Consider the following 27,275-nt stretch of genomic DNA (forward strand, 5'->3'; position numbering starts at 1 on the left):
TGGGCCATCTAGCAGTTCTGAGGATAGAACTCCCGAGTGGCGCAGCGGTCTAAGGCACTGCATCTCAGTGCTAGAGGTGTGACTGCACACCCTGGTTTGATCCCAGGCTGTATCACAACCGACCGTGATCGGCAGTACCTTAGGGTGGTGCACAATTGGCTCAGTGTCGTCCGGGTTAGGGGAAGCCGGGGTAGGCCGTCATTGTAAATAAGAATTTGTTTTTAACAGACTTGCCTAGTTAAATAAAGTTTAAATAAAAATAATGGACTATACTGTCAATAGATCATACTGTAAGAATAATGCGAATTTACATGTATTACAAGAAGTAATTTACTTTAAATGTAATGCTAAAGCATTTTTCTTGAAGAAATGTTCTTATAATCAAATTGACAGTTGATCTTTTCAGATTGGGGTTGAACTAAACTGGCAGCCTCTGCCATGGTAAGGCCTCTGTTTACCACATGGTCAACGATTATTTTATGGACTTCATTAGACACAACAGTTCCCTGCCATCTGCCTCCCCCTCTCTGATGTCCACCTCTTTGATGGGGCCCATGCCAACCTTTTTGACATTTTTGACGGGGCCCATGCCCACCTCTTTGACCACTTTGATGGGACCCCTGCACACCTCTCGTACAGGCCCCTTGTCCACGAACGCTTGCATTTCTTCCTCTCCCTTGCTGTCTATCCTGCTCCATGTTGAAAGACATTGCAAGTGTTCACACACCCTTTTATATGGTGATCGATTATGGTTACCACTATGTGGATATCAAGGGTCGATGTGCAGCAGGTGGGACGGAGTCAGGCGCAGGACATAGAGGATGAGTATGAACGGACTTTACTCAATACGACAACAAAATAATTTCCACGCAGGGAAAACAATCCAGCTCACAAAAATGTAGCGACAGCTTAACACAGAACAAACACACACAAAACCATGGGGGGAACCAGAGGGTTAAATAAGGAACATAATTATGGGAATGGAAACCAGGTGTCTACAATGAAGACAAAACAAATGGAAAATGAAAAGTGGATCGGTGGCGGCTAGAAAACCGGTGACGTCGACTGCCGAACGCCGCCCGAAGAAGGAGAGGGACCAACTTCGGCGGAAGTCATGACAGTGGAATCAGTTACCAACAATGAGTAGTCATTATGTATGGTTATCATGTATCATATATGTCATTTATAAACACACGTTTATTTCTGTAGTTCTCAAAATCCATATCAAGTAAACAAGCCCGTTTAAAATCTATAGGTTTATCAAATGGTTAAGTGATTAACCATTAAGCGCAGTTGGATTAAGTGATAGTCAAATGTATTCAAACAAATGAGCAGAGAATCATGCGAAAAGTATTGTGAGCATTGCATTGTGAAAGGCAATTACGTTATATTAAAGGTATTTCTAGATGAAACACTGATTAGGTTTGGTGAAAAAGTTACTGTGTGATTTTGTGAGCTGCATTTAGTCAATTTAAAATATGCTTAAAGTAGAGATGATTGTTTTGAGTTTTGTACAGTTGTGAAATTTTACCAAATACTTGTGAAAATTGCACCAAAGTGATTAAAAACACTGTATATATATCCCAGAACAACCTGTTTAGAGTTCTTGATTGTGTGTGTGTTTGTGTGTGTGTGTGTGTGTGTGTGTGTGTGTGTGTGTGTGTGTGTGTGTGTGTGTGTGTGTGTGTGTGTGTGTGTGTGTGTGTGTGTGTGTGTGTGTGTGTGTGTGTGTGTGTGTGTGTGTGTGTGTGTGTGTGTGTGTGTGGAGAGCCTGTAGGCAGGACTAGTTCATTGTGGTTAATTGGCTGATTGATTAATTGATAAACATAAATGACAAAGCGGATTAATAAGCCCTCTGAAGGACGGGGAGATTGATTTTGTGATGTAATTATGATACCAATCACCAGCATATGAAATGAAAAGCAGTGAGTGACAAAGCATCCACACCTATGCAAACCAGAGATCCATTCTGAAGGGTGCTCTGAAAGGGACTGGAAGACCAATATGGTTTCACTGACATCAGTCATTTATTTTCCTAAAAAATGAGAATGTCAGAGGCTCTAAGAGGTACACAACAACAAAGCAACACATAGATGTAGCTACACATAGATAGATAAAACAGCTCTAAGAGTGGTTCCAAAGAGACAGGGCACAGCTAAGAGGAACATGAGAGTGGCACACTAGGCCCTAGCATTGATCAGCCGTTAATTTACCCAGGCTGCCTCAAGCGAAGGCTAAGGAGAGAAATGAGGAGTTTAATGGTGTATTAAGGAGAAGCAGGTGGAACAGTGGGCCCTGGGCTGTGTTTTGAATAGACTGATGTTATGAATACTAACCATGGCACATCCTCGACCTTGATCAAAGGGAAAAGTGCTTGGCATCGTAATGCATTGTTCCTTCAAGGAACAGCAGGATCCTCAGCTTTTTGTTTGTGCACCTTGCACATCGCTCTGAGCAGAAAGGAAAACATTTGAAAAATGTAGTGTAATGAATTGCGGTTGAAATAAATTATTTTGGCAATTGAAATAGCATTCATTGAAAGAGATAGAAACAGATAGAGACAGAGGTATCAACATCTATACCAATTATGTGCACCACACTGCTAAAACCATGGTGTATCGTTTTGTCCCCATTCAAAATCAGTAAGTAGTAATGCTGGATCAGTCCTACGCATTGGCAGTCAAGCCTGCTAGAGCTAAAAAGATATTCAGCACTGCCCACTCTCTTGCCTAAACACCTGCTGGAACCAAAGCAGCCCGCCACCCCCAACCTGTCCTTCAAACACACACACCGTGGGGCAAAGAGAAAAAATGTATAGCTAATTGTATAGCTAAAGTTGTATAGCTAATCTCATGCTATCCTCCATGAGGCTGAGAGAAAATGTATTCTCATCAATAACAAAGCAAACCCGACAGTACACTGTCATGCTGTTTTTAGTGCTCAAACATAGTAAGAGTAAAACAGGTACAGTACATTTAAACATTGCTAACTACACATTTCCCTGCTGTGTTGTAAAGCAGCTGTAGCATTTCTTGCAGGATCAGACAGTAGCACACACTGTGTTTACTGATACACAGGTCCTATACTCAGGCTTCTGAATCCCTCATTCAATAATGCCTGCAACATGTAATCCAGGCAGAAAATTACAAGATTCTGTCACAGGCTGGTAGGCATTTTTGTCTAATAAACATGCATCTAAAGTCCTCTAAAGTTTGATGTTATTTTACACACCAGAGAACTTTGAGTCTATCAGATACTGTACATAGATTTTTATTTTGTGTTATTGACTGTACGTTTGTTTATGTGTAACTTTGTGTTGTTGTTTTTGTCGCACCTCTTTGCTTTATCTTGGGCAGGTCGCAGTTGTAAATGAGAACTTGTTCTCAACTGGCCTGGTTAAATAAAGGTGAAATAAAAAAAATTAAAAAACATACATAGATACGTTTTGGGAAAATGTGGCTACAATGGATACAAGAACACATTATTTCAGGTAAATGTCATTTTACTTGATTCTGCAAACGAAGCCAGACAGGCTTGTAAGGCAAATAGGGTGTAAGACATCCCATTTCAAATAGTTTACAGGTGCCTATTACGAACTTCAAAATATGTTTGCACTGAGGAAGCAACTGGGATTTGATTTGATTTGTTTTTGAGGTGGCAACTGGGTTATAATGACTGTGTGTAACGGTAGTCTTCGTCCTCCTCATCTGAGGAGTAGGAAATGTCGCACCGGGCTATGCACACGTACTGGAGACACCGTGCGCTCTTCCGCATAACACGGTGTCTGCCCGTACGCTCGCTCTCCACGGTAAGCACGGGGAGTTGGCTCAGGTCTCCTACCTGGCTTAGCCACACCCCCCGTGTGCCCCCCCCCCAAGACATTTTTGGGGCTGCCTCTCTGGCTTCCATCCGCACTTTCTTGATCGCGGTGCCAACTCCATTCGCCGGTATCCCTCCTCGCACTGCTCCAGAGAATCCCAGGCGGGCTCCGGCACTCTCCCTGGGTCGACCGACCACCTTTCTATTTCATCCCAAGTTGTATAGTCCAGATCTCGCTGCTGCTGCTGCTGCTGCTGCTGCCCGTTACCACGCTGCTTGGTCCTGTTGTGGTGGATGATTCTGTAACGGTATTCTTCATCCTCCTCATCTGAGGAGTAGGAAATGTCGGACCAATACGCAGCGTGGTGAGTATTCATATTTATTCGAATACTTTTCAACAAGAACGAAAACAATAAACTGACAAAAATAACCGAAGATGCTACAGTCCCGAAATAGTGAACACAGAACATAGGAACACACGAACAGGAACAATCACCCACAACCCACAATGACAAAACAGGCTACCTAAATATGGTTCCCAATCAGAGACAACGACTAACACCTGCATCTGATTGAGAACCATATCAGGCCAAACACAGAAACAAACTAACTAGACATACAACATAGAATGCCCACTCAGATCACACCCTGACCAAACAAAACATATAAACATACAAAGCAAACTATGGTCAGGGCGTGACACTGTGGCTTGTATCAACACCCTGTTGTACACCATGTTATTGCAAACACAAACACACAAAAGACAAATTCATCCAAGTTGCAGAACATTTACATTTCAATTGAATTTCATTGCTAATGCTTCTTCTCCTCCCCTCAAGCGTCTGAATCCTCAGTTATGTAAAGTGTGCTAACAATAGACTTGCCTAGATTATCTGTAATAACAATCAGATTTTATGATTAGTTTAATCCAAATCTCATAAACCTTGGTGTGAAAAAGTCAAGCACAGTTGGAAATCCAGACCTCTCCTCCCGGGAGGGTACTATAAGAACACATGCTTTGACTAACTGCTGATGGTGTGGGGTTTTACGGGGATGGTGACAATGTGTTTACTGTTGTGGTTGTTAAATCACAGTTAGTTATCATTACTAGTTAGTAAGTAGTTAGTAACAGTACAAGACGTGTTATCTTACTTGTAAAAGGTCTTTCATTTGAGAAGCAAGGCATATTGTTAGCACCTTGTATCCTTTGACCCTGTTACAGTTTCCTGTTCTTCACCAGATTGTACAACAATTAAAGTAAGTAATAACCATCATCATTCACACTTTCCAGGTCTATATCAAAGTCTTTAATATGAAACTTGACAAGGACGAGTGCTAGTGGTAATTTGATAATCATTCCCACTGTAGACAATCAACCATTTACAAGAACATTAGTCATCGTTGTAACCTGCTGGCAATCTCCATAATTATATGCAGAGACCGTGATGCTGTATGCAATGAATAGAAGGAGAAAAAGCTATTATCACTTCATATACAGCTGTCATATTCACTTACTTATACCGCAACCTCAACGGATGACCTTCCTTGCACAGAAAACACTTCTGGGTGGTGTGTTGTTTGTGGCTCTAACTACAGAGAAAAAAAGGTTGTAAATAAGAACCAGACCGTACAGAAAAACAACAATAGTTTATTTGTAACCTTATTTTTGTGTATGAACTACAAACTCTGGTTTCTATAATCAATCTTCATATTTTTTAAGGTCATGAAAGTATACTTACATGATAATCAATTTCTTATTCTTTTACAGCATGTTTCTCTTTTTCACTTGTTGAACAGTTTGTTGGCACATGTAAAATTAAAATTTACAAATGTTTTTTTTGTTTTATTTTATTTCAAAATGTATCTTTATATAAATCTACCACTAGAACAGCATTCCCTTCCAGAGAAAAAAAAAATGACGTGGAAAGAACAACATCTTGCCCCATCTACCCAACCAAAACACTGAGGTACAGTACATACAGAATGAGATGGATTGACTACATTTCAATAGATTCACCATAAAAGTCTCAAAATAATGAAGGAAAGAGAAAGGAAGATAGATAAACTCTTATTTCAAACTTTTGGATCCAGACCACACCATGATCCCCAAACACACAAAGACATGGTTTACCACTGTGCTAAACTTCATGTAAACATGTTTCACCATGAGTAGTTATTGTATTGGCAGGGATGTCACACTGAGGAACATATTTGTTTCATGTTGACTAAAACTGGGTTGAAGAAGCTCATGTGAGATGGAGTTTACTTAATTATTAATGACGTCATTAAGTGCCACATGACATTAAAATAAGTTATTCATTCATCTTTGTGGATTACATCTTTCTGTGCACGTGCTGCCAAAAGTATACTGTAAAAGTGACTGTTATACTGATTGCATCATTTGTCTATTCTCTGGTCCTGCATCCCCTACTGTCTAAGTTTAAGTGGAAAAGTAACTGGGATGACACAACATAGCAGTATCATCTGCAACAACCTCTATACCTTACTGTTTATTGCCAAACACTGGTCAAGTGCAAGGGGATGACATACTATTACGTCACTGTAAAAATATTGTGACATAGTTGAGGTGCATTTCCATTAATGCTATCCATAGAAATATTTTCATTTGACTATGAGTAATGAGTAAAGCATCTAGCCAATGGGAACTCTGTTAGCTCATGCCTTTCCGCTCAAGGTCATGGTTTTTATGGTGAATGAATCAGCCCACTACTGTATTTGACATCATATCATTAATAGTGCTTTCTCCCAGAGAAGAACTAGATGACATCTGGATGGGAAACAATGATGAGAATTTACCCCCAACCTTCTGGAAAATGTAAAATAGTACACAATCATTTCTTTTCTAAGAAACAGAATGGAACCGAATGAAAAAGGACTGTTGCATACTCTTTCTTAGATGTTTGACATTATGGAGGGTGTGGAGATCAAAAGTAAAAGGGAGAAAAAAATATCAGTTCACCTCATCTATAAAGAGACACCTGGGGCATGTGGCTAAGCCTTGGATGTGAAGGGTACTTGTTTGGCCTCTGTATTTATGGCACCATCTTTCACTGTGGGGCCTATTGAACGTTTTCCAGGGAACAGGGTACCTGTGAAAAGCTGTCCACCCAAAGCCCCTGCAGGCACATCAATTAAAATGGAAATGGTGCCATGGCCGAGGTAGAGGGATGCAGGTGTGACCTGAACATCTGCTTGATGCCCGACGTCACACGCTTCATACCTAAATCCTCTCTCTGCAAAAGCCCTGGCACTCTGTCCTCTGGGCTTCATCCTGCACTTGGCAGGAGCCCGGTGTGAATCTGAGGCTGCCGTGCCCAATGTGGGAACAGACTACAGACGACAGGCAATGTGCTGGAAGAAACAGCTGTGTTCGGGGTCCTAAACTCCCTCTCCCACTCACCAGTCAGCTCCTTGAAGTCAGGGGTCAGAGGTCACAGAGAGTTCATACAGGATTATTATAATTCTGATTATTACATCAGAATTATTGGGTTCTAGGAATCTTCTTTTGGACAAATTATTAGATCGTTCAACACCTGGAGAAGTGCTTAATTTCTCAGGAACCACATTAATATGATACAGCAATCTTCTGGAAATACGCCCATATCTGTGATGGAATGGCACACCATTATAACAGATGGTGTCAGATGGAAACAAGGGGAATGACATTCAGGGAGCTCTCATATGCTTGACTACATTTGCCAAAGTGATCTTAAAGCATCTTTGTGTGACTCACAAAGTTATTATGGATTAGAGCAAATAGAATAAAGAAGGAATCACAAATAGTATAAATGCACAACGTGTAAATGAGACAAAAACACTGTGTGAAACGTGTGACTTTCTGGCGCAATAAACACAGTGAAACAACTATGAATCGCTTGTTGCTAACAGTTGGCCCTGGGTTAGTTTGGAACACACTACCCTCGTTTAACGTCCCCAATCTATCGATGGCAGAGCCAAGTGTACATCTGTGTCTAATGCATTTGAGTGGAAGATTTAATGAAATATTGTGTTATTATCAGATTTCATCGCTGACAGTCCCAGCGTTCACCCTCAGATAACGACCAAGCTTTTAATCCATCTAAATTAACAGATGGTCACAAAAGATTTCATCAATTAATTTGTGGCAGGAGGAAATCTCTGCGGTTATCTAGAAATTCTCAAAGTATGTGGGGTAAAAAGTGATTGCCAACTTGCCATCACATACAGACTTATGGTTAGCATTAGAGTCACATAGAGTTTGTAAGCATATTAGTAAACCACCCTCCCTCAAATGAAGAAAAACAAAACATCTGATGAAATAAGTGCTGAAAAAATATTTGCAGAATACAGTTTTTTTCTTGATTAACCACAATATATTTTTTCTTAAATAAATAACTTCTGTTTTGTAAAGACACTTTTTGAAACATTAGACATACCCTAGTTCCTTCCCAATGTCATTGAATAAACATCAACCACTGATACCCTGGACACACAGTGAGTCAAGTCCTCCACTTCCCATTCATAGTCCTCATAACTAATATCCAATAATGTCCCTTTTAGTAATTTTATCAGTTCGTCTCATTATGAAAAAAGTTTTAGATCTGGGTCTCTTGTACATTGTCTTTCGAGCTGGCCCGGATTAACAAAGGTTCGTGCGCCGAGCTGTGTATGGAGTTGATGGTGGAGACGTGGTTGTACGCAGTCTTATAGGTGTTGTAATGGTTGAGGTGCTCATGCTCGAGCGGGGGAAGAGTCAGGTGGCCCTCCATGGCCGGCCCGCCCGTCACACAGTCCTCGTCCACGTTGATGATCTCGATGGTGCGCTGGGGTGCATGGTGATTCTGCTGGTGGTGCTGCTTTCTCATCTTGTAGAAGATGATGAGCATGACAGCGGCCATGAGGGTGATGGCCACAAAGCATCCGATGATGATCTTGGTGGTCTTCATCACCTCGTCCAGGCCGGTCATTGAGTCGCCGTTCAGGTCTGTGACGGGGATGGTAAAGGTCTTCTCTGTGACCCGGGTGGAGAGGGGTGTCCGGGCCGTGGTGGTGGTGGTGGTAGATGTGGATGAGACGGTCTCCCAGGAGCCGGCAGAGGGGGTAGGGCCCACATTATGCCCAACTGTGGTGCGCCCCTCGTCATGCACTGGCTCTATGGTCTCCACTGTCACTGTGGTAAAGTAGCTCAGGACGTTCTCTGTGGATGACACGTTCAGCGTGGCAGATGCTGTGGTATTGCCCGCTGAGTTGCTCACCATGCAGGTGTAGGTGCCCGTGTCCTGCATGGTGACGTTGGTGAAGTTGAGCGTGCCATCGTTTAGCACGGAAATGCGGATCTTGTATGCACCGTGGGTCATAATGGAGCCGTTGGGTGTAATCCAACTGACTGAGGTCAGAGAACTTGCCCTGCACTTCAGCTCCGCTGCCATGCCCTCTGTCACGTTCAGGTCAGCCGGAGGCTCTACGATAACCGGTGCATAACAATGGAAATAGTTCTGGTCCAGCTCACCGATGTAGCGCCCCTTGTGGCTTGCTGGGGAACTGCAGCGGGCGCAGCAGCTGGTGTTGGCCGGCACCATCTCTTTGAGCCACCAGCTGAGCCACAGGATGTCACAGTTGCAGTTCCAGGGGTTGTGGTGGAGGTGGACTCTCTCTAGGTGGTGCAGGGGGGTGAAGAGATCATGGGGCAGCAGAGTGAGGTTGTTGTGGGCCAGGTTGAGCTCCACAAGCGACTGCAGGTCATCAAAGGAGTTCCTCTCAATGGTCTGGATCTGGGCGTGCATCATCCACAGCTTCTGCAGGTGGATCAGCCCTTTGAAGGAGCCGGGTCTGATGACCGTCAGCTGGTTCCCTGACATCTCTAGCTCGTCCAGCTTGACCAGAGGGATGAGGTTGGGAATCTCCTTGAGATTGCACATGCCCAGGTTCAGGTAACGCAGGTTGCTGAGTCCCTCGAAAGCTCCCTCTGAGATATACGAGAGGCGTTTCAGTTCCCCTAAGTCCAGCCTCCGTAGCGAGGGCACCCTGTTGAACGCATACGAGGGAATGCTCTCGATTGGGTTGTTCCTCAGCCACAGCTCCTTGAGCTTGGAGAGGTACTCAAAGGCCCCGTTGGGGATGGTGGTGAGGCGGTTGTCGAACAGCTCCAGGGTGTTGAGACTAGCCAGGCCGTTGAAAGCCCCAATCTCAATGTTGCGGATGTGGTTCTTGCTGAGCTGGAGGATCTCCAGGTGCCGCAGATGCTTGAAGCTGTCCACCTTGATCACCTGGATGAGGTTCTCCTGAAGGTTCAGATATCGTGTGTTGGTGGAGATGCCGTCTGGGACATCACGTAGTCCCCGCCGGGTGCAGATCACCTTGCTGAACTGGTTGCTGCAGGAGCAGACGGATGGGCAGGTCTGCGCGCGCACCAGGCCCGCCACCGCCAGGAGCTGGAGGGCCAGGAGCAGCACGAACAAAGGGTCGGACAGGACCCGGTTCCACCTAGGACCTCTCATCGTCTGCTGCTGCCAAGAAGAGGTCATTTTGTTCAACATTCATAATTCATTGGCTGGATCATCCACTCTTTGGGAAGAGGCGGGGTTGGGGAAGGCTGAAATGAGAGAAGAAGAGAGAAAGGGGAGGGGTAGGTTAAAAGGGAGGAATGTAAATGCAACGCCATCATGTATTGCAATATGATGTGATTTATAATGTGTTTGCAAGATATAATTATAACATGTGTACATGAGCGCTGAGTGATGACACATGCTCTGAAGCCTTTTAATGCATTTCTTGTGCAATGAAACATTGAAAGGATAAACCGTGCATAATTAGGGCTGTGGCGGTCATTACATTTAGTCAGCCGGTGATTGTCAAGCAAATAACTGCAGGTCTCACGGTAATTGACCGCTAATTAACATAAACACATTTAGCTTCTCCTGGCTTCCACATATAGCCTACAAATCACTGATGCAAACCTTTGGAACATCTACATTTTAAAAAGTCTAATAAATCCATGTAATATAGCCTACACCATCACAATAAACACATTATTTATTTTAGACAGGTTTAACGAAACATGATATGTAGTCTATTTTAGAGGAACAGAATAGCATACTTTGAGTTGTCCTTATGTTACTGTAGGCCATGATCTGGCTATTTCAATGGCTATGGGCTACACTAATTAATTTAGCTGACAAGATATTCTTAGAGATCCATGGCATTATTCTTATTATTTTGTAGTATGAATAATACAACTGAACATACTGTAGCTGAATAAAATAGAAAGGATATTTTCCCCAAATGATTTGAGGGAGTGCACACAAGTGGCTATTCCGTGTTGAGCAGTTAAGAAAGAAACAGGTACTCCTATATGCTTAAAACTTCATAGGGATAGCCCCCTTTTTTTCAATTTTCGCCTAAATGACATACCCAAATCTAACTGCCTGTAGCTCAGGCCCTGAAGCAAGTACATGCATATTTTTGGTACCATTTGAAAGGAAACACTTTGAAGTTTGTGGAAATGTGAATTGAATGTAGGAGAATATAACACAATAGATCTGGTAAAAGAAAATATAAAGAAAAAACCAACCGGTGTATTTTTACCACAATCTTTGAAATGCAAGAGAAAGGTCACTGTTATAGCCATCACTCTGGTTGTAATTCCGATAGTGTCCACACGATCGCAGCAGTGTATGTGAAAAGTTTCAGATGGATAACTTGGAGTATGACTGCTCCTCAAGACTTTTAGTGTGAAGTCCCCAGGTACATTTGGGCAAATCATGAAAAACCCATTCGTGTTCATATTCCATTTTTCTGCAAGAATATCGTCAAATCTGTATACTTGGAATTTTATTTAGCTTTCCAAGTATTAGTATCCATATTATAAGTTCAACATTTGCAAAACAACCATTTTTCATAACTTTATAACTCTGAATACCCTTGTATTTTTTCTCAAAAATGAAAAGGCATTCTGTCGTACAAGGTTAGTACCTACATTTTATGACATATACATGGTTTACTCCCGTAAATCCCAGCTCATTGGCTATCTAGATAGCTTTGTTTGACCCCGATTGGTGCTTATTTGACAAAGATACAGTCGTTCAAGTGATGGCCGCCCGCGTCTTCGGCGTGCCATGAAGGCATCGCTCTCTGACCAAATATGGTGTCCTATAGGATATACTACACTCCTAATGAAATAGTGAAGTCATGTTACCTTCTAGGATATCTGAGGAATAGAAACAAACATGATTTGACTCGTTCAAACAACGTTCAGGGTGAGATTTTCACAGATTCCTTTATTTGCAAATTGAACATGTGGAAATACAAAATTGATTGTGCATGCTATATGGACCTTTTAAGGACATACAAAATTATTTTATCTAACTAAACGACACTTCATGTTATCTCTGGGACCCTTTGGATGATAAATCAGAGCAAGATTTCAGAATGTAAGTACACATGTCACCTTCAGAGGTGAATTTATCAAACCTATCACGTTGAAAAAAGTGTTTTGTTGTTAGGAGCTCTCCTCAAACAATAGCATGGCATTTTTTCACAGTAATAGCTACTGTAAATTGGACAGTGCAGTTATATTAACAACAATTTAAGTTTTCAGCCGATATAAGACACTTATATGTACCGACGTTTGTTGTTTCTCTAAAATCTGCGATCTTGACAAAATGCACTGTATGATTTACAACTGTCCCGTTGATGGAACGCCTATCCTTTTAATTTAGAGTTATTTATGTAACTTTAATTGTGATACAAATGTTGGGCTTTATGATTAGATGTTTTATACATTCTAAGGCTGCATGATGCAACTCTAATGATGATTTGAAAAAAGTTGCATGAAAGGCATGAGGGCTCATTGTTTTTTGCAAAGGCTGTACACACTTCATCAGTCTCTCATTCCCAATTTGACAAGCACTTGATAATGCCTCGAATTTCGCGGCTGCATTCACTTTTTGTGGCCGTAATGCCCCCTAAAAGAATCTATGCCTTTTGGGGCCAGTGCCCATTGTGCCCTTGGGCTGAATATAATAATGATAGTTCCCTTCTCCCGGCTGCATGTCGAAGCACCTCTCACTCACATGGCTATCGGTCTCGTGATCTGTGTCCTTATCCAACTCTGAGGTGCATATGGAAGATATTGGAAGAACTGTCCAAATTTACTTTTCGTCAGTCAATAAGATGAGTAGGCCTAGCGAACTGCAAAAGCACTAGCCTATGTCAATCTACTATCCCCCGTAGTACAACAGTTGACCTATTCTATTCTGCGCGAGAAACACATATTCCAAACATAGTCTGGGACAGTTGTGGGATGCGATAGATCCCAAATGAATACAACCACTATCATCAAAACACCTGTTTTAAGCAATGAGCCTGATGCAACAGATGAGAACGTTTAGCTTAGAGTGTTGATCAACTATTAGGCTGTTTCTTCACATTATAAGCGCAGCAATGTTCACACAGTAGTAGGCTATAAGAGCAAATGTTCCATTAGCAGGAAAACCCATTCTCAAAATTGACCACAAATACAATTATGCATGTAATGCTTTTATTATAAAGGTGCATTTTAATAGTGAAAATTATCTTCCGCAAACTCACACGCTATGTATAGTATGCCAGCTAGGCTCTACACCCATTGCAAAGCAATACACTGGGCATCATTCACAAGTGATAGGCTAATATATCATTCACAAGTGATAGGCTAATATATCATTCACATGTGATAGGCTAATATTGTTAACCATCACACTATTCTTGATGTAATCTTGTCTTTACATACACTAAATAATATGTGTTAAATTTGTTGTGATTTAGAATGGACCATTATCATGCACCTTACTCGAAACAAGGGCAGTAGAAAAAAATACATGTCATCTATGCACTTAAATAGCATATGGAGGACACTTTTCCCGTGGTTCCTTTTCATGCCAGCCAGGTAGGCTATACTCCTGTTGTAAAGAGAAACAATGTGCTTAATATTAGGAAAGTTGAGAAATAAATATAGTAGGCCTAGTGTGTAGAAAGCTGATGGGATCTTCCTTTTTTTAACAGAGGCCATCACTCTGTTTTCTCACGCAATTCCATAGCCTATAGAAATGTTGAGCAACATGAGCTTATGCTGTCATGAAGTGTTTGATTAGGTTTTCAAATTTTCATTGATGTCAGAGTGATTAGAGGGCCAGTAGAGTGCTGAGTACCAGGCAGTTATCAAGTTTGGTAGGCTACTAATGGTCATCAGCAGCATCAGAGCTTGGAGAACCATGATTACCGTGACTAAACGTTCACGTGGAATTTGACTGCTGTCATGACTTGTGACCGCTGGTGTGGCGGTAATACGGTCACCGTAAAACCCCTATGCATAATCTGCCTAAAAAAAAGGTTACAGGATTAAATACACACACACACACATACACACACACACACACACACACACACACACACACACACACACACACACACACACACACACACACACACACACACACACACACACACACACACACACACACACACACACACACACACACACACACACACACAAAACAGAGACAGAGACACATGCACACAGACATGCACCACACAGAGCCCAAAATATAAGCAATCCCCTGTCATTCACAGGTGCATACAGGGTATGGCCACATCAACCATTTCAGATAGGATCTGACAAGACCATAAGTTGCCAGAACCCCAAACATAAAAACAGAGAGAGAAATGATCCCGTCTACCCCACAATACACTCACTCACTCACTCACTCACACTGTGAACCACAATATGAACCTGCGATGACCTTGGCAGTGTGTTTTATATCTATTTCTGTTTCTGAGAGTGTTCCCCTTGCAGTCTCAATCTCAGTCACATAAAACAAAATCACAATAATTCCTCCAACATCTGTGCTGTATCTCTCCAGTGGAGAGGAGGAGTGGAGGCAGGCACGCCATGTCTGAAGCTGTGATGTGATTTATATTTCAGACTGTGGGGACATAAATAACAGGAAAGTTGCCACCCACCAGTCCTTCAATCAAGCAGACATTTTAGGAAAGTTCTGATTACACTTCACAGTGATGCTCAGAGGCCTCTGTGACTGGACTGTGAAAAGGCAGAGCCACAAAGATAGCAGGGAATGATGATCTATTATATGTCATGCTGTTAGGGGATGTGTATGCTGTACTATGCTTGCCTCTCCTCTGTGCTGGTGTGTGTGTGTGTGTGTGTGTGTGTGTGTGTGTGTGTGTGTGTGTGTGTGTGTGTGTGTGTGTGTGTGTGTGTGTGTGTGTGTGTGTGTGTGTGTGTGTGTGTGTGTGTGTGTGTGTGTGTGTGTGTGTGTGTGTGTGTGTGTGTGTGTGTGTGTGTTTGCTTGTTTGCGGGCATGTGTGCATGCATGCCTTAGTATGTAACAAAAATTATGCGTGTGTACTTTCATGTGTTTGTGCTCTTAAGTTTCTATATGTTCTTTTGCAGCAGGTTCAGAGATGAGTATATATTTTTGATGCTTGTGCTCATATAGCTTTGTGTCTGTCTGACTGTCACTATGGATCAGTGGAATCACCATGATGCAGTACTGTATTTTAATGACATTTGACTTCAGTGTTGCAACCTACAGTATGTATGAGGGAGCCACACTAGTGGTCTTGAAGAAGTTCTTAGCTACAGTACATTCTCCATTGTGTGAGTCCAGCCATAAGGCCAGCTCTGGAACAAAATACGTCCCATTTTCACTGGAGGATGGGCAGGCTATTACTGTAACTATCGGTTAATTTCATGATTACCAAGGCCATTAATTATTTAATTACCTTTACCCCAATTCTGATCAGCCCATAGCCTGAGGGTGGACATGGTGTTTCTGTTCAGGAGATCAGAGAAATGTGACAGGGATCACACACAAGGCTGAAAATCGCATTCCAGTCGAGCTCACCTAATTTGTTGGGCATTAAGGCAGAAAGCAATTGACAATGGTTAGAAATTTAGGGCACAATGTGACTTTATTTTGGCTTGCCTGGTCTCTTTCTCATAACTCATTGGTTACCATGCCTTGTGGATTTACATTGTATTGGAGGTGACTACTTGAGGGGATATATTCAGTGCAGTACATTAAGCTGATCGAACTTTTGCCCATAAGATACAGTAAGACTCACTACCTAAATCCAGCAGAAGTTAAATTATTAGCTACTTTTAAAGCACCCCATAGACAGCTGTATCCCTTATCCCCTTATGCAATGTCATTCTCTACTTATTTCCTCATCCCCTAATTCTCCACCAATAGAGCCTTGAAATAAATTAAACAATGAAATCAGAGGTACGCAATCCAATTCATGACGAGAGAGAAAAGAAGATGAAGTTGATTTACGAAGCAATCCGTCTCCTCACTGACAATGAGAGCAGCGAAATTGGATTTAGAGCTGGGAGGGAATTAGATGGAAAAAAGATAAACAAAATGAGATTAAGAAATGAATAGGTTTTTAAACTTTTGTCCCCATAAGAGACGATGAACTGGCAGTAGGCTTCTTGGAAGCCTGAGAGCAGGGGAAATGGCTAAAGCATGACCCAGATTGGCAGAATGCAGCAAAAATTAGATAAGCAAGATTTGTGAATTAATTTTCTATGTAGCTGACAATGGGGAGAACTGCTTAAGGAGAAGGAGAGCTGTTAAAAACGTGCCATCTAATCACCTGGAATTGCCTGATTGTTGACATTGTGGAGGCCTTTTCATTTCATGACAGAATAGTTATGCACAGGGTAGATGTTGTGGCTCGCCAAAGATATAGGATCAGATTCAGACTGAAAACCCAACCTTGATCATTAGAAGTATAACACCATCTGACCCTGGACAAGCAGTCTGAGACAATTACTACCGACTCCTAAAGCTGGACTGCAGAGGCCAATTACCCTGATCAGCCAACCTTGATCATTAGAAGTATAACACCATCTGACCCTGGACAAGCAGTCTGAGACAATTACTACCGACTCCTAAAGCTGGACTGCAGAGGCCAATTACCCTGATCAGCACAGTAGCTCTCTGCCCTCAGAGCATGGCCCAGCATCATGGCGTAGCTTCATGCAATCACGCTCCCTGATAGTCCTCTCGCCACACTGCTAGGTACAGTGGGTGTAATGACTACAGCCCATGTGCCATCAGGCAGCAGGAGAAGAGCATCACTAGTTCTGCTGCCCAGTCTCTTTATTTTGGGGATGTATATGCCCTTTGATACGACAAAGCCAATGTAGCCAGAGGCATATGTTTCAACTAAATTCCAAGCCATCAGACAGCAGGGGAAGAGTAAGCAATGCAGACCCAGTTCAGAGCAATGACTGGACAATACTTTGAGGTTAAGGATCGCAAACTGTATACAACATCAAACATGAATACAAATACCAGGGTTAAAAAGGTCAACCTTTACAGTATATAAGGCGTAACCACTGCAATATAAATTTGACCTAAATTCACCACATACTGTAGGTAGGAATATACACTGGGTATACCAAACAATAAATTCCTAATATTGAGTTGGACGCCAAATCCTTCTTTAACCTGTCTCCTCCCCTTCCTCTATGCTGATTGAAGTGTATTTAACAAGTGACATCAATAAGGGATCATACACTACATGACCAAAAGTATGTGGACACCTCATTCCAAAATCATAGGCAATAATATGGAGTTGGTCCCCCCTTTGCTGAAATAACAGCATCCACTCTTCTGGGAAGACTTTCAATTAGATATTGGAACATTGCTGCGGGGACATGCTTCCATTCTGTGCAGGCCAGTCAAGTTCTTCCACACCGATCTCGACAAACCATTTCTGTATGGACCTCTCTTTGTGCACGGGGGCATTGTCATGCTGAAACAGGAAAGGGCCTTCCCCAAACTGTTGCCACAAAATTGGAAGCACAGAATTGTCTACAATGTCATTGTAGGCTGTAACATTAAGAAGATTTTCCTTCACTAAAACTAAGGGACCTAGCCCAAACAATGAAAAACTGCCCCAGACCAATATTCCTCTTCCACCAAACTTTACAGTTGGCACTCTGCATTCAGGCAGGTAGTGTTCTCCTGGCATCCACCAAATCCAGTTTAGTCTGTCGGACTGCCAGATGGTGAAGCGTGATTCATCTCACCACTGCTCCAGTGTCAGCAAACTTTGCGCATGGTGATCTTAGGCTTCTGTGCGGCTGCTCGGCCATGGAAACCCGTTTCATGAAACTCCCGACAAACAGTTATTGTGCTGATGTTGCTTCCAGAGGCATTTTGGAACTCGATAGTCAGTGTTGCAACCAATAACAGACGATTTTTACCTGCTTCAGCACTCGGCGGTCCCGTTCTGTGAGCTTGTGTGGCCTGCCACTTCGCGGTTGAGCCATTGTTGCACTTCACAATAACAGCACTTACAGTTGACCGGTGCAGCTCTAGCAGGGCAGAAATTTGAAGAACTGATCTGTTGGAAAGGTGGCAACCCATGACGCTGCAACGTTTAAAGTCACTGAAATCTTCAGTAAGACCATTCTACTGACAATGTTTGTCTATGGAGATGGTTGTGTGTTCGATGTTATACACCTGTCAGCAATGGGTGCGGCTGAAATAGCCGAATCCACTATTTTGAATGAGTGTACGCATATTTTTGTATATACAGTTGAAGTCGGAAGTTTACATACACCTTAGCCAAATACATTTAAACTCAGTTTTTCACAATTCCTGACATTTAACTTCTTATGGCTGCAGGGGCAGTATTGAGTAGATTGGATGAAAGGTGCACAGAGGTGCCCAGAGTAAATGGCCTGCTCCTCAGTCATAGTTGCTAATATATGCATATTATTATTAGTATTGGATAGAAAACACTCTGAAGTTTCTAAACTGTTTGAATTATGTCTGTGAGTATAACAGAACTCATATATGGCAGGCAAAAACCTGAGAAGTTCCACTTCCTGTTTGGATTTTTTCTGAGGCTGGTAGATTTTCAACCAAGCTCCCATTGAAATTACAGCGAGATATGGATGAGTTTTCACTTTCTACGGCTTCCACTAGAAGAACTTTGTCTGATCACTCTGCTGTGAAGGGGGGCTGAAGGAGACAGGAATGAGTAATCACTACCATGAGCTGACCACTCATTGAACATGCGCGTTCATGTGAGAGGCAGCTCCGTTCCATCGCTCAACTGAAGTCAATGTAATTCTCCGGTTGGAACGTTATTCAAGATGTATGTTAACAACATTCTAAAGATTGATTCAGTACATCGTTTGACATGTTTCTACTGACTGTTATGGAACCTTTGGACACATTGTCACGTTTTAGTGAACACGCTTTGTGACTTTGGAATTGTTTACCAAACGCGCTAACCAAAGTAGCTAATTGGACATAAAAAACTGACATTATCAAACAAATCAAGCATTTATTGTGGACCTGGGATTCCTGGGACTGCATTCTGATGAAGTTTATCAAAGGTAAGGAAACATTTATCATGTAATTTCTGGTTTCTGTTGACTCCAACATGGCGGATAATTTGACTCTTGTTCTGAGCTCCGTCTCAGATTATTGCATGGTTTACTTTTTCCGTAAAGTTTTTTTGAAATCTGACACAGCGGTTGCATTAAGGAGAGGTATATCTATAATTCAATGTGTATAACTTGTATTATCATCAACATGTATGATGACTATTTCTGTAAATTGATGTGGCTCTCTGCAAAATCACCGGATGGTTTTGGAACTAGTGAATGTAACGCGCCAATGTAAACTCAGATTTTTTTATATAAATATGAACTATATCAAACAAAACATGCATGTATTGTGTAACATGAAGTCCTATGAGTGTCATCTGAAGAAGATCATCAAAGGTTAGTGATTAATTTTAGCTCTATTTCAGCTTTTTTGTGACTGCTATCTTTCACTGGGAAAATGGCTGTGCTTATTGTGGTTTGGTGACCTAACATAATCGTTTGTAGTGCTTTCGCTGAAAAGCATATTTGAAATCGGACACTTTGGTGGGATTAACAACAAGACTACCTTTAAATTGGTATAAGACACATGTATGTCTGAGGAATTTTAATTATGAGATTTCTGTTGTTTTGAATTTGGCGCCCTGCACTTTCACTGGCTGTTGTCACATCATCCCGTCACCGGGATTGCAGCCATATGAAGTATATCCTAGTAATTTAATCCTAGTAAAAAGTCCCTGTCTTAGGCCAGTTAGGATAACCACTTTTTTTTAAGAATGTGAAATGTCAGAATAATAGTAGAGACATTGATTTTTTTCAGTTTTTATTTCTTTCATCACATTCCCAGTAGGTCAGAAGTTTACAAACACTCAATAAGTATTTGGTAGCATTGCCTAAAAATGGTTTAACATGGGTCAAACGTTTCGGGTAGCCTTCCACAAGCTTCCCACAATAAGTTGGGTGAATTTTGGCCCATTCCTCCTGACAGAGCTGGTGTAACTGAGTCAGGTTTGTAGGCCTCCTTGCTCGCACAGACTTTTTCAGTTCTGCCCACAAATTTTCAAATGGATTGAGGTCATGGCTTTGTGATGGCCACTCCAATACCTTGACTTTGTTGTCCTTAAGCCATTTAGCCACAACTTTGGAAATATGCTTGGGGTCATTGTCCATTTGTAAGAGCCATTTGCGACCAAGCTTTAACTTCATGACTGATGTCTTGAGATTTTGCTTCAATATATCCACATAATTTTCCTGCCTCGTGATGCCATTATGAAGTGCACCAGTCCCTCCTGCAGCAAAGCATGGTTGGAATGATGTTCTTCGGCTTGCAAGACTCCCCCTTTTTCCTCCAAACATAATGATGGTCATTATGGCCAAACAGTTCTATTTTTGTTTCATCAGACCAGAGGACATTTCCCCAAAAAGTAAAATGTTTGTCCCCATGTGCAGTTGCAAACCATAGTCTGGCTTTTTTATGGCGGTTTTGGAGCAGTGGCTTCCTCCTTGCTGAGCAGCCTTTCAGGTTATGTCGATATAGGACTCGTTTTACTGTGGATATATATACTTTGGTACCTGTTTCCTCCAGCATCTTCACAATATCCTTTGCTGTTGTTCTGGGATTGATTTGCACTTTTTGCACCAAAGTACGTTCATCTCTATGAGACAGAACGCGTCTCCTTCCTGAGCGGTATGACGGCTGCGTGGTCCTTGCGTACTATTTTTTGTACAGATTAACTTGGTACCTTCAGTTGTTTGGAAATTGCTCCCAAGGTCTACAATTTTTTCTCTGAGGTTTTGGCTGATTTCTTTAGATTTTCCCATGATGTCAAGCAAAGAGGCACTAAGTTTAAAGGTAGGCCTTGAAATACATCCACAGGTACACCTCCAAATGACTCAAATGATGTATATAAGCCTATCAGAAGCTTCTAAAGCCATGACATAATTTTCTGGAATTTTCCAAGCTGTTTAAAGGCACAGTCAACTTAATGTATGTAAACTTCCGACCCACTGTAATTGTAATACAGTGAACTATAAGTGAAATAATCTGTCTGTTGAACAATTGTTGGAAAAATGACTTGTGTCATGCACAAAGTAGATGTCCTGACCGACTTAACAAAACTACAGTTTGTTAACAAGACATTTGTTGAGTGGTTGAAAAACAAGTTTTAATGACTCCAACCTATGTATGTAAACTTCAGACTTCAGCTGTATATTGTAGCTTTCAACTGGATGCACCTGGTCAGTCTATGTCATGGAAAGAACAGTTGTTCTTAATGTTTTTTACATTTCAAAGCACAAGTCAGGAGAGTGCTGGGTTCATTCAACACTGCATTAAAACTAGCAATGTAACTCAAATAGACTGGTCTAGATGTTGCAGAATTCAAAGCACAGGTCACTTCTAGCTGTGTCCACACATCACTCTACTAAAAATAAAAACTGGACAACTCACCATCCTCCTGTAGTGTATAAGTATCAACATTCCATTTCACAGAGTGAATTCTCGAAAATTGGTACTGTTGACTAACCCCATTCTGTACAAATTTGCGCAACCGCGACATTCAAACGAGGCTGCAATGAAAACTAATGGGACTGTAGCGACTGTGTTGGCATCCAAATCTTGGGTGGGAACTACGTTTCTATACAAGCGTTGATTGACATGGTAATGGCCCGATAGTATTGGAGAAAAGTTGAAAAAACTGATCCTTCTGTACGTTAAATTGTGACGTGTCATGACATAATGTACAGCGTGCATAATGCAACTCATTCTGTGTCGTACAGCCTCAGGCAGCATGAAGGTCTCGTCATTGATATCGCTGGAAAGGGAGAAATGGTGCTTTACAATGGTATTCATATTACAGATGACCTGGAAGTATTACGTTTTTGGGTGCTAAAATAAGGTAAATTGTATGTTACAGCGCAATGTACAAAAGTGCATTAGCTAACTATGCTAGCAATGCAAATGGATTTCTGATTCGAATATTATTACTACACAGATCATACACGTTTGCTAGCTAACAAGCAGTACACCTTAACTTGCAATAAATATGACTTTCTGACAAAATTAGAAACTATATCTGAAAATGCAGCTCGACTCTAGACATGGATGAACTCTTCACAGCAGACTAGAACCGTTGAACTCTGTTTTGTTTGTAGCTACATCTTGTTTGGCCAGCGTTGTGTCAAAACACTCCGGTTCACACTGACCGTGGCTTGTGCAGAAAGTAGCATATCACTTTTTCCAACTGATCTGTCGATAGCGCCTGGTAAATTCAGGGCATCAATGTTGTTGAGAAATGTTTTTAAAAATGTAGTTCTCAATGGCTAACGTTATATCTTTCAAAAACGGTGAGGTAGAAATGACTGTCAACACATACTGAACCGCTCACGTTACAGACAGAAGCACGCTACATGGCAGACCAATCCAAACTCATCTCCCGGCATGTTCAGCCCATACATTATCTAAGCCAATCATGGCTAGCGGGAAGGTTCCTGACTTTTTCCGTGGCTAAACCAACTAGGCTCATAATGTAACAATTGTATTCGTATTCATGGATGAAATACAAGTTTGTTATTAAGGCACATGAATGTTCACATGTTCCAGAAGACATTTCTGTCAAAAAACGCGTTTAGATTTTTTTTTTAAATGTACGTTCAAATGCCGCTCATGTGAAGTTGTGAAGATCGACATAAACATTAGTTTCCTGAAACAAGTCACATATGTGATACTGCAAAATCAGCTTGCATCTTAAACATCAGGCTCATCTGAAAATAGATCAAAGGCTTGTCCTCTCACGAGTGCAGCCTTCCTTGTGCAGATGTGGGCTAATTTCCTCAAATATCTGTATTTACATACTATGTCTGGAATCTAGGCTAATCTTATGAACTGTCTTTTAGACCTCACACTACCTTCACAGTGCATTCGGAAAGTATTAACCTCTTTGGGGTTGGGGGTAGTATTTTCACGTCCGGATGAAAAGCGTGCCCAGAGTAAACTGCCTGCTACTCAGGCCCAGATCCTAGGATATGCATATTATTAGTAGATTTGGATAGAACAGACTCTGAAGTTTCTAAAACCGTTTGAATGATGTCTGTGAGTATAACAGAACTCATATGGCAGGCAAAAACCTGAGAAAGAATCCAACCAGGAAGTGGGAAATCTGAGGTTTGTAGGTTTTCAACTCTTTGCTTATCCAAGATACAGTGGAAATGGGGTCATCTTGCACTTCCACTAGATGTCAACAGTCTATAGAACCTTGTTTGATGCTTCTACTGTGAAGTGGGGGCGAATGAGAGGATATTGAGTAAGGTCTCTCCCAGAGTGCCACTAGCTGACCATGCGTGTTCATGTGAGAGTTAGCTGCGTTCCATCACATTTCTGAAGACAAAGGAATTCTCCGGTTGGAACATTATTGAAGATTTATGTTAAAAACATCCTAAAGATTGATTCTATACATCGTTTGACATGTTTCTACGGACTGTAACGGAACTTTTTGGACTTTTCGTCTGTACTTTCCACTGGACTTGCACGCGTGTCGTGAGTTTAGATTGTATCCTGAACGCACGAACAACAAGGAGGAATTTGGACATAAATGATGGAAATTATCGTACAAATCAAAGATTTATTGTGGAACTGGGATTCCTGGGAGTGCATTCTGATGAAGATCATCAAAGGTAAGTTAATATTTATAATGCTATTTCTGACTTATGTTGACTCCAACATGGCGGATATCTCTTTGGGTTGATTTGTCGTCTGAGCGCCGTACTCAGATTATGCTTTTTCCGTAAAGTTTTTTTGAAATCTGACACAGCGGTTGCATTAAGGAGAAGTGGATCTAAAATGCAATGTGAAACACATGTATTTTCATCAACATTTATGATGATGTTATTTCTGTAAATTGATGTGGCTCTCTGCAAAATCACTGGATGTTTTGGAACTACTGAACATAACGCGCCAATGTAAACTCAGATTTTTGGATATAAATATGAACTTTACCGAACAAAACATACATATATTGTGTAACTTGAAGTCCTATGGGTGTCATCTTATGAAGATCATCAAAGGTTAGTGATTCATTTTATCTATATTTCTGCTTTTTGTGACTCCTCTCTTTGGTTGGAAAAATGGCTGTGTTTTTCTGTGAATAGGCACTCACCTGACATAATCGTTTGGTTTGCTTTCGTCGTAAAGCCTATTTGAAATCGGACACTGTGGCTGGATTTACAACAAGTGTATCTTTAAAATGGTGGAAAATACATGTATGTTTGAGGAATTTGAATTTTGGGATTTCTGTTGTTTTGAATTTGGCGCCCTGCAGTTTCACTGGCTGTTGACGAGGTGAGACGCTACCGTCCCACATACCCTAGAGAGGTTAATAACCTCTTGACGCTAGGGGTCATATATATATATTTTTTTTTTAAATAACGTTCCCAAGGTAAACAGACTATTTCTCAGGTCCAGATCGTAGAATATGCATATACTTTACAGATTAGGATAGAAAACACTCAAACGTTTCCAAAACTGTCCAAATATTGTCTGTCAGTATAACAAAACTGATTCTGCAGGCAAAAACCTGAGAAAATATAACCCGGAAGTGATTTATAACAGTTTCCTGGCCCGTCTTTCTTCCATTTAAAGGGGTATCAACCAGATTCCTTTTCCAATGGCTTCCTCAGGCTGTAACCAGGCGTTAGACATAGTTTCAGGCTTTTATTTTGAAAAATGAGCGAGATTTTTCAAAAGTAGTCAGGTGGCCTCTGATTAGTTCCTGCGTAGCTCTCCATTTTCTTTTTCTCTCTTATTGAATAGGTTACGGCCCGGTTGAAATATTATCGATTATGTTTGTTAAAAACAACCTGAGGATTGATTATAAAAAACATTTGACATGTTTCTACGACCCTTACGGATACTTTTTGGAATTTTCGTCGAACGGAACGAGGCTTTGGTTTTCTGAACATAACGTGCAACCCAAATGGCGATTTTTTGTTATAAAAGTAATATTTATCAAACAAAAGAACATTTGTTGTGTAACTGGGAGTCTCGTGAGTGCAAACATCCGAAGATTATCAAAGGTAAGCAATTCATTTTATTGCTTTTCTGACTTTCGTGACAAAGCTAACCAAGCTAATAAAAGGCTAACTGTTCTGGCATTGATTGATACACTCACAAAAGCTTAGATTGCTTTCGTTGCAAAGCATATTTTCAAAATCTGACACGATAGGTGAATTAACAACAAGCTAAGCTGTGTTTTGGTATATTTCACTTGTAATTGCATGATTATAAATATTTTTTGTAATATTTTTGAATCTGATACATTTGGGCATTTTCTTCTGCCTTTCAGCACCGGAACGAGGCTGTAGTTTTCTGAACATAACGCGCAACCCAAATGGCGTTTTTTTGTTATAAAAGTAATATTTATCGAACAAAAATAACATTTATTGTGTAACTGGGAGTCTCGTGAGTGCAAACATCCGGAGATTATCAAAGGTAAGCGATTAATTTTATTGCTTTTCTGACTTTCGTGACCATGCTAATTTGGGGCTAGCTGTTCTAGCATTGATTGATACACTCACAAAAGCTTGGATTTCTTTCTCTGTAAAGCATATTTTTAAAATCTGACACAATAGGTGGATTAACAACAAGCTAAGCTGTGTTTTGGTATATTTTACTTGTGATTGCATGATTATAAATATTTTTAGTAATATTTTGCGCCTTGCAATTCAGCGGTTGTTTAGGAAAATGATTCCGTAAAAGGGATCCTTAGCGCAGAGAAGTTAAGACACTAACAGCTTACAGATGGTAGACAATTAAGGTCACAGTTATGAAAACATACGACACTAAAGAAGCCCTTCTACTGACTCTGAAAAACACCAAAAGAAAGATTTAAAAAAAAGTTAGTTATCTTCAGACGTAAACAGTGATTGTCACGGCTTTTGAGAGTCATGAAGGTTTGCAGTGATGATGCAAAAAATGAATGCATTCAGTTGTACAATTGATTTGGTATCCCCCTTACCCTGTCCCTGTCCCTTTTTTTTTAACTGCGAGAGAAGCGCTACACCTGGTGGAGAGAGGCTGTATGACACAGAATGAGTTGCATTATGCGTGCTGTACATTACGTCATGACACGTCACAATTTAACATACATCGACAGAGGGCTCAGTTTTTTCAACTTTTCTCCAATACTATCGGGCCCTTACCATGTCAATCAACGCTTGAATAGAAACATAGTTCACACCCAAGATTTTGATGCCAACACAGTCGCTACAGTCCCATTAGTTTTCATTGCAACCTCGTTTGAATGCCGCGGATGCACAAATGTGTACGGAATGGGGTTAGTCAACAGAAATAGCCTAATGTTAGCTAGCTAACATTTAACCTAGTTTGTTAGCTTTAGCTACCGTAGTATGAGTTGGGATTATGCTGTTTCATTTTTTAGCTAGCTAGCTAGCTCCATGTCTAAATAAAAGACTCCACTTCAGCCGGATTATTACATAACCCATCAAATTAGCCAGGTGTGTCTGGGGGTGATTATGACCATCTATTGTATTTCATTTGTACATGTCTGGACAATAGTGAACCATCCACTTAGCTAGATGTGGCCGGGGGGTAGTTATAGCATTTCCTTTACATGACCCATCAATTTTGAGAAGTGTGTCAGGTAAGCGTCATCTAATAATGATGAAATATTTATACAATATTTTTTAGCTGTACACTTTCTGTTTTTGATTTTGTTACTATGCAAGTAACCACTGTACCATTTACCCTTCTGTATCCTGTGCATGTGAAAAATAAACTTCAATTTTATTTGATATACTGTTTGTTTACCTCATGACCTCACATGTGAATCCTTAAAGAGATGGGTGTGGCTAAGGCTTAAGAGGGTGTGAACGATGCTGAATGGGTTTAGACAAAGAAGAGCTCTCCAGTAGGTGTACCCAAACATTCAATGGACATTTTCTCAAAAGTGGGGTTACAAGATTACTTTCAACTGTCAAAGCAGAATCACTTTCCCATTGTTCCTCAGCTGTAGTGTATGATATAACATTT

General features: G+C 41.1%; 1 protein-coding gene across 1 annotated transcript in view; it reads right to left on the reverse strand.

Moving 5' to 3' along the window:
• Positions 1-5,447: 5,447 nt before the first annotated feature.
• The window catches only part of LOC139584559 (leucine-rich repeat-containing protein 4C-like), a 97,317-nt gene continuing 75,489 nt past the window's right edge, over positions 5,448-27,275 (reverse strand). The window contains exon 3 of the mRNA XM_071416559.1: positions 5,448-10,411. Coding sequence (XP_071272660.1) covers positions 8,415-10,355 — 1,941 coding nt within the window. The 5' untranslated portion in view covers positions 10,356-10,411 and the 3' untranslated portion in view covers positions 5,448-8,414. The remainder of the gene's footprint in view (positions 10,412-27,275) is intronic.

This window comes from Salvelinus alpinus, chromosome 9 (genome assembly GCF_045679555.1).
Source record: "Salvelinus alpinus chromosome 9, SLU_Salpinus.1, whole genome shotgun sequence".
NCBI lineage: Eukaryota > Metazoa > Chordata > Actinopteri > Salmoniformes > Salmonidae > Salvelinus > Salvelinus alpinus.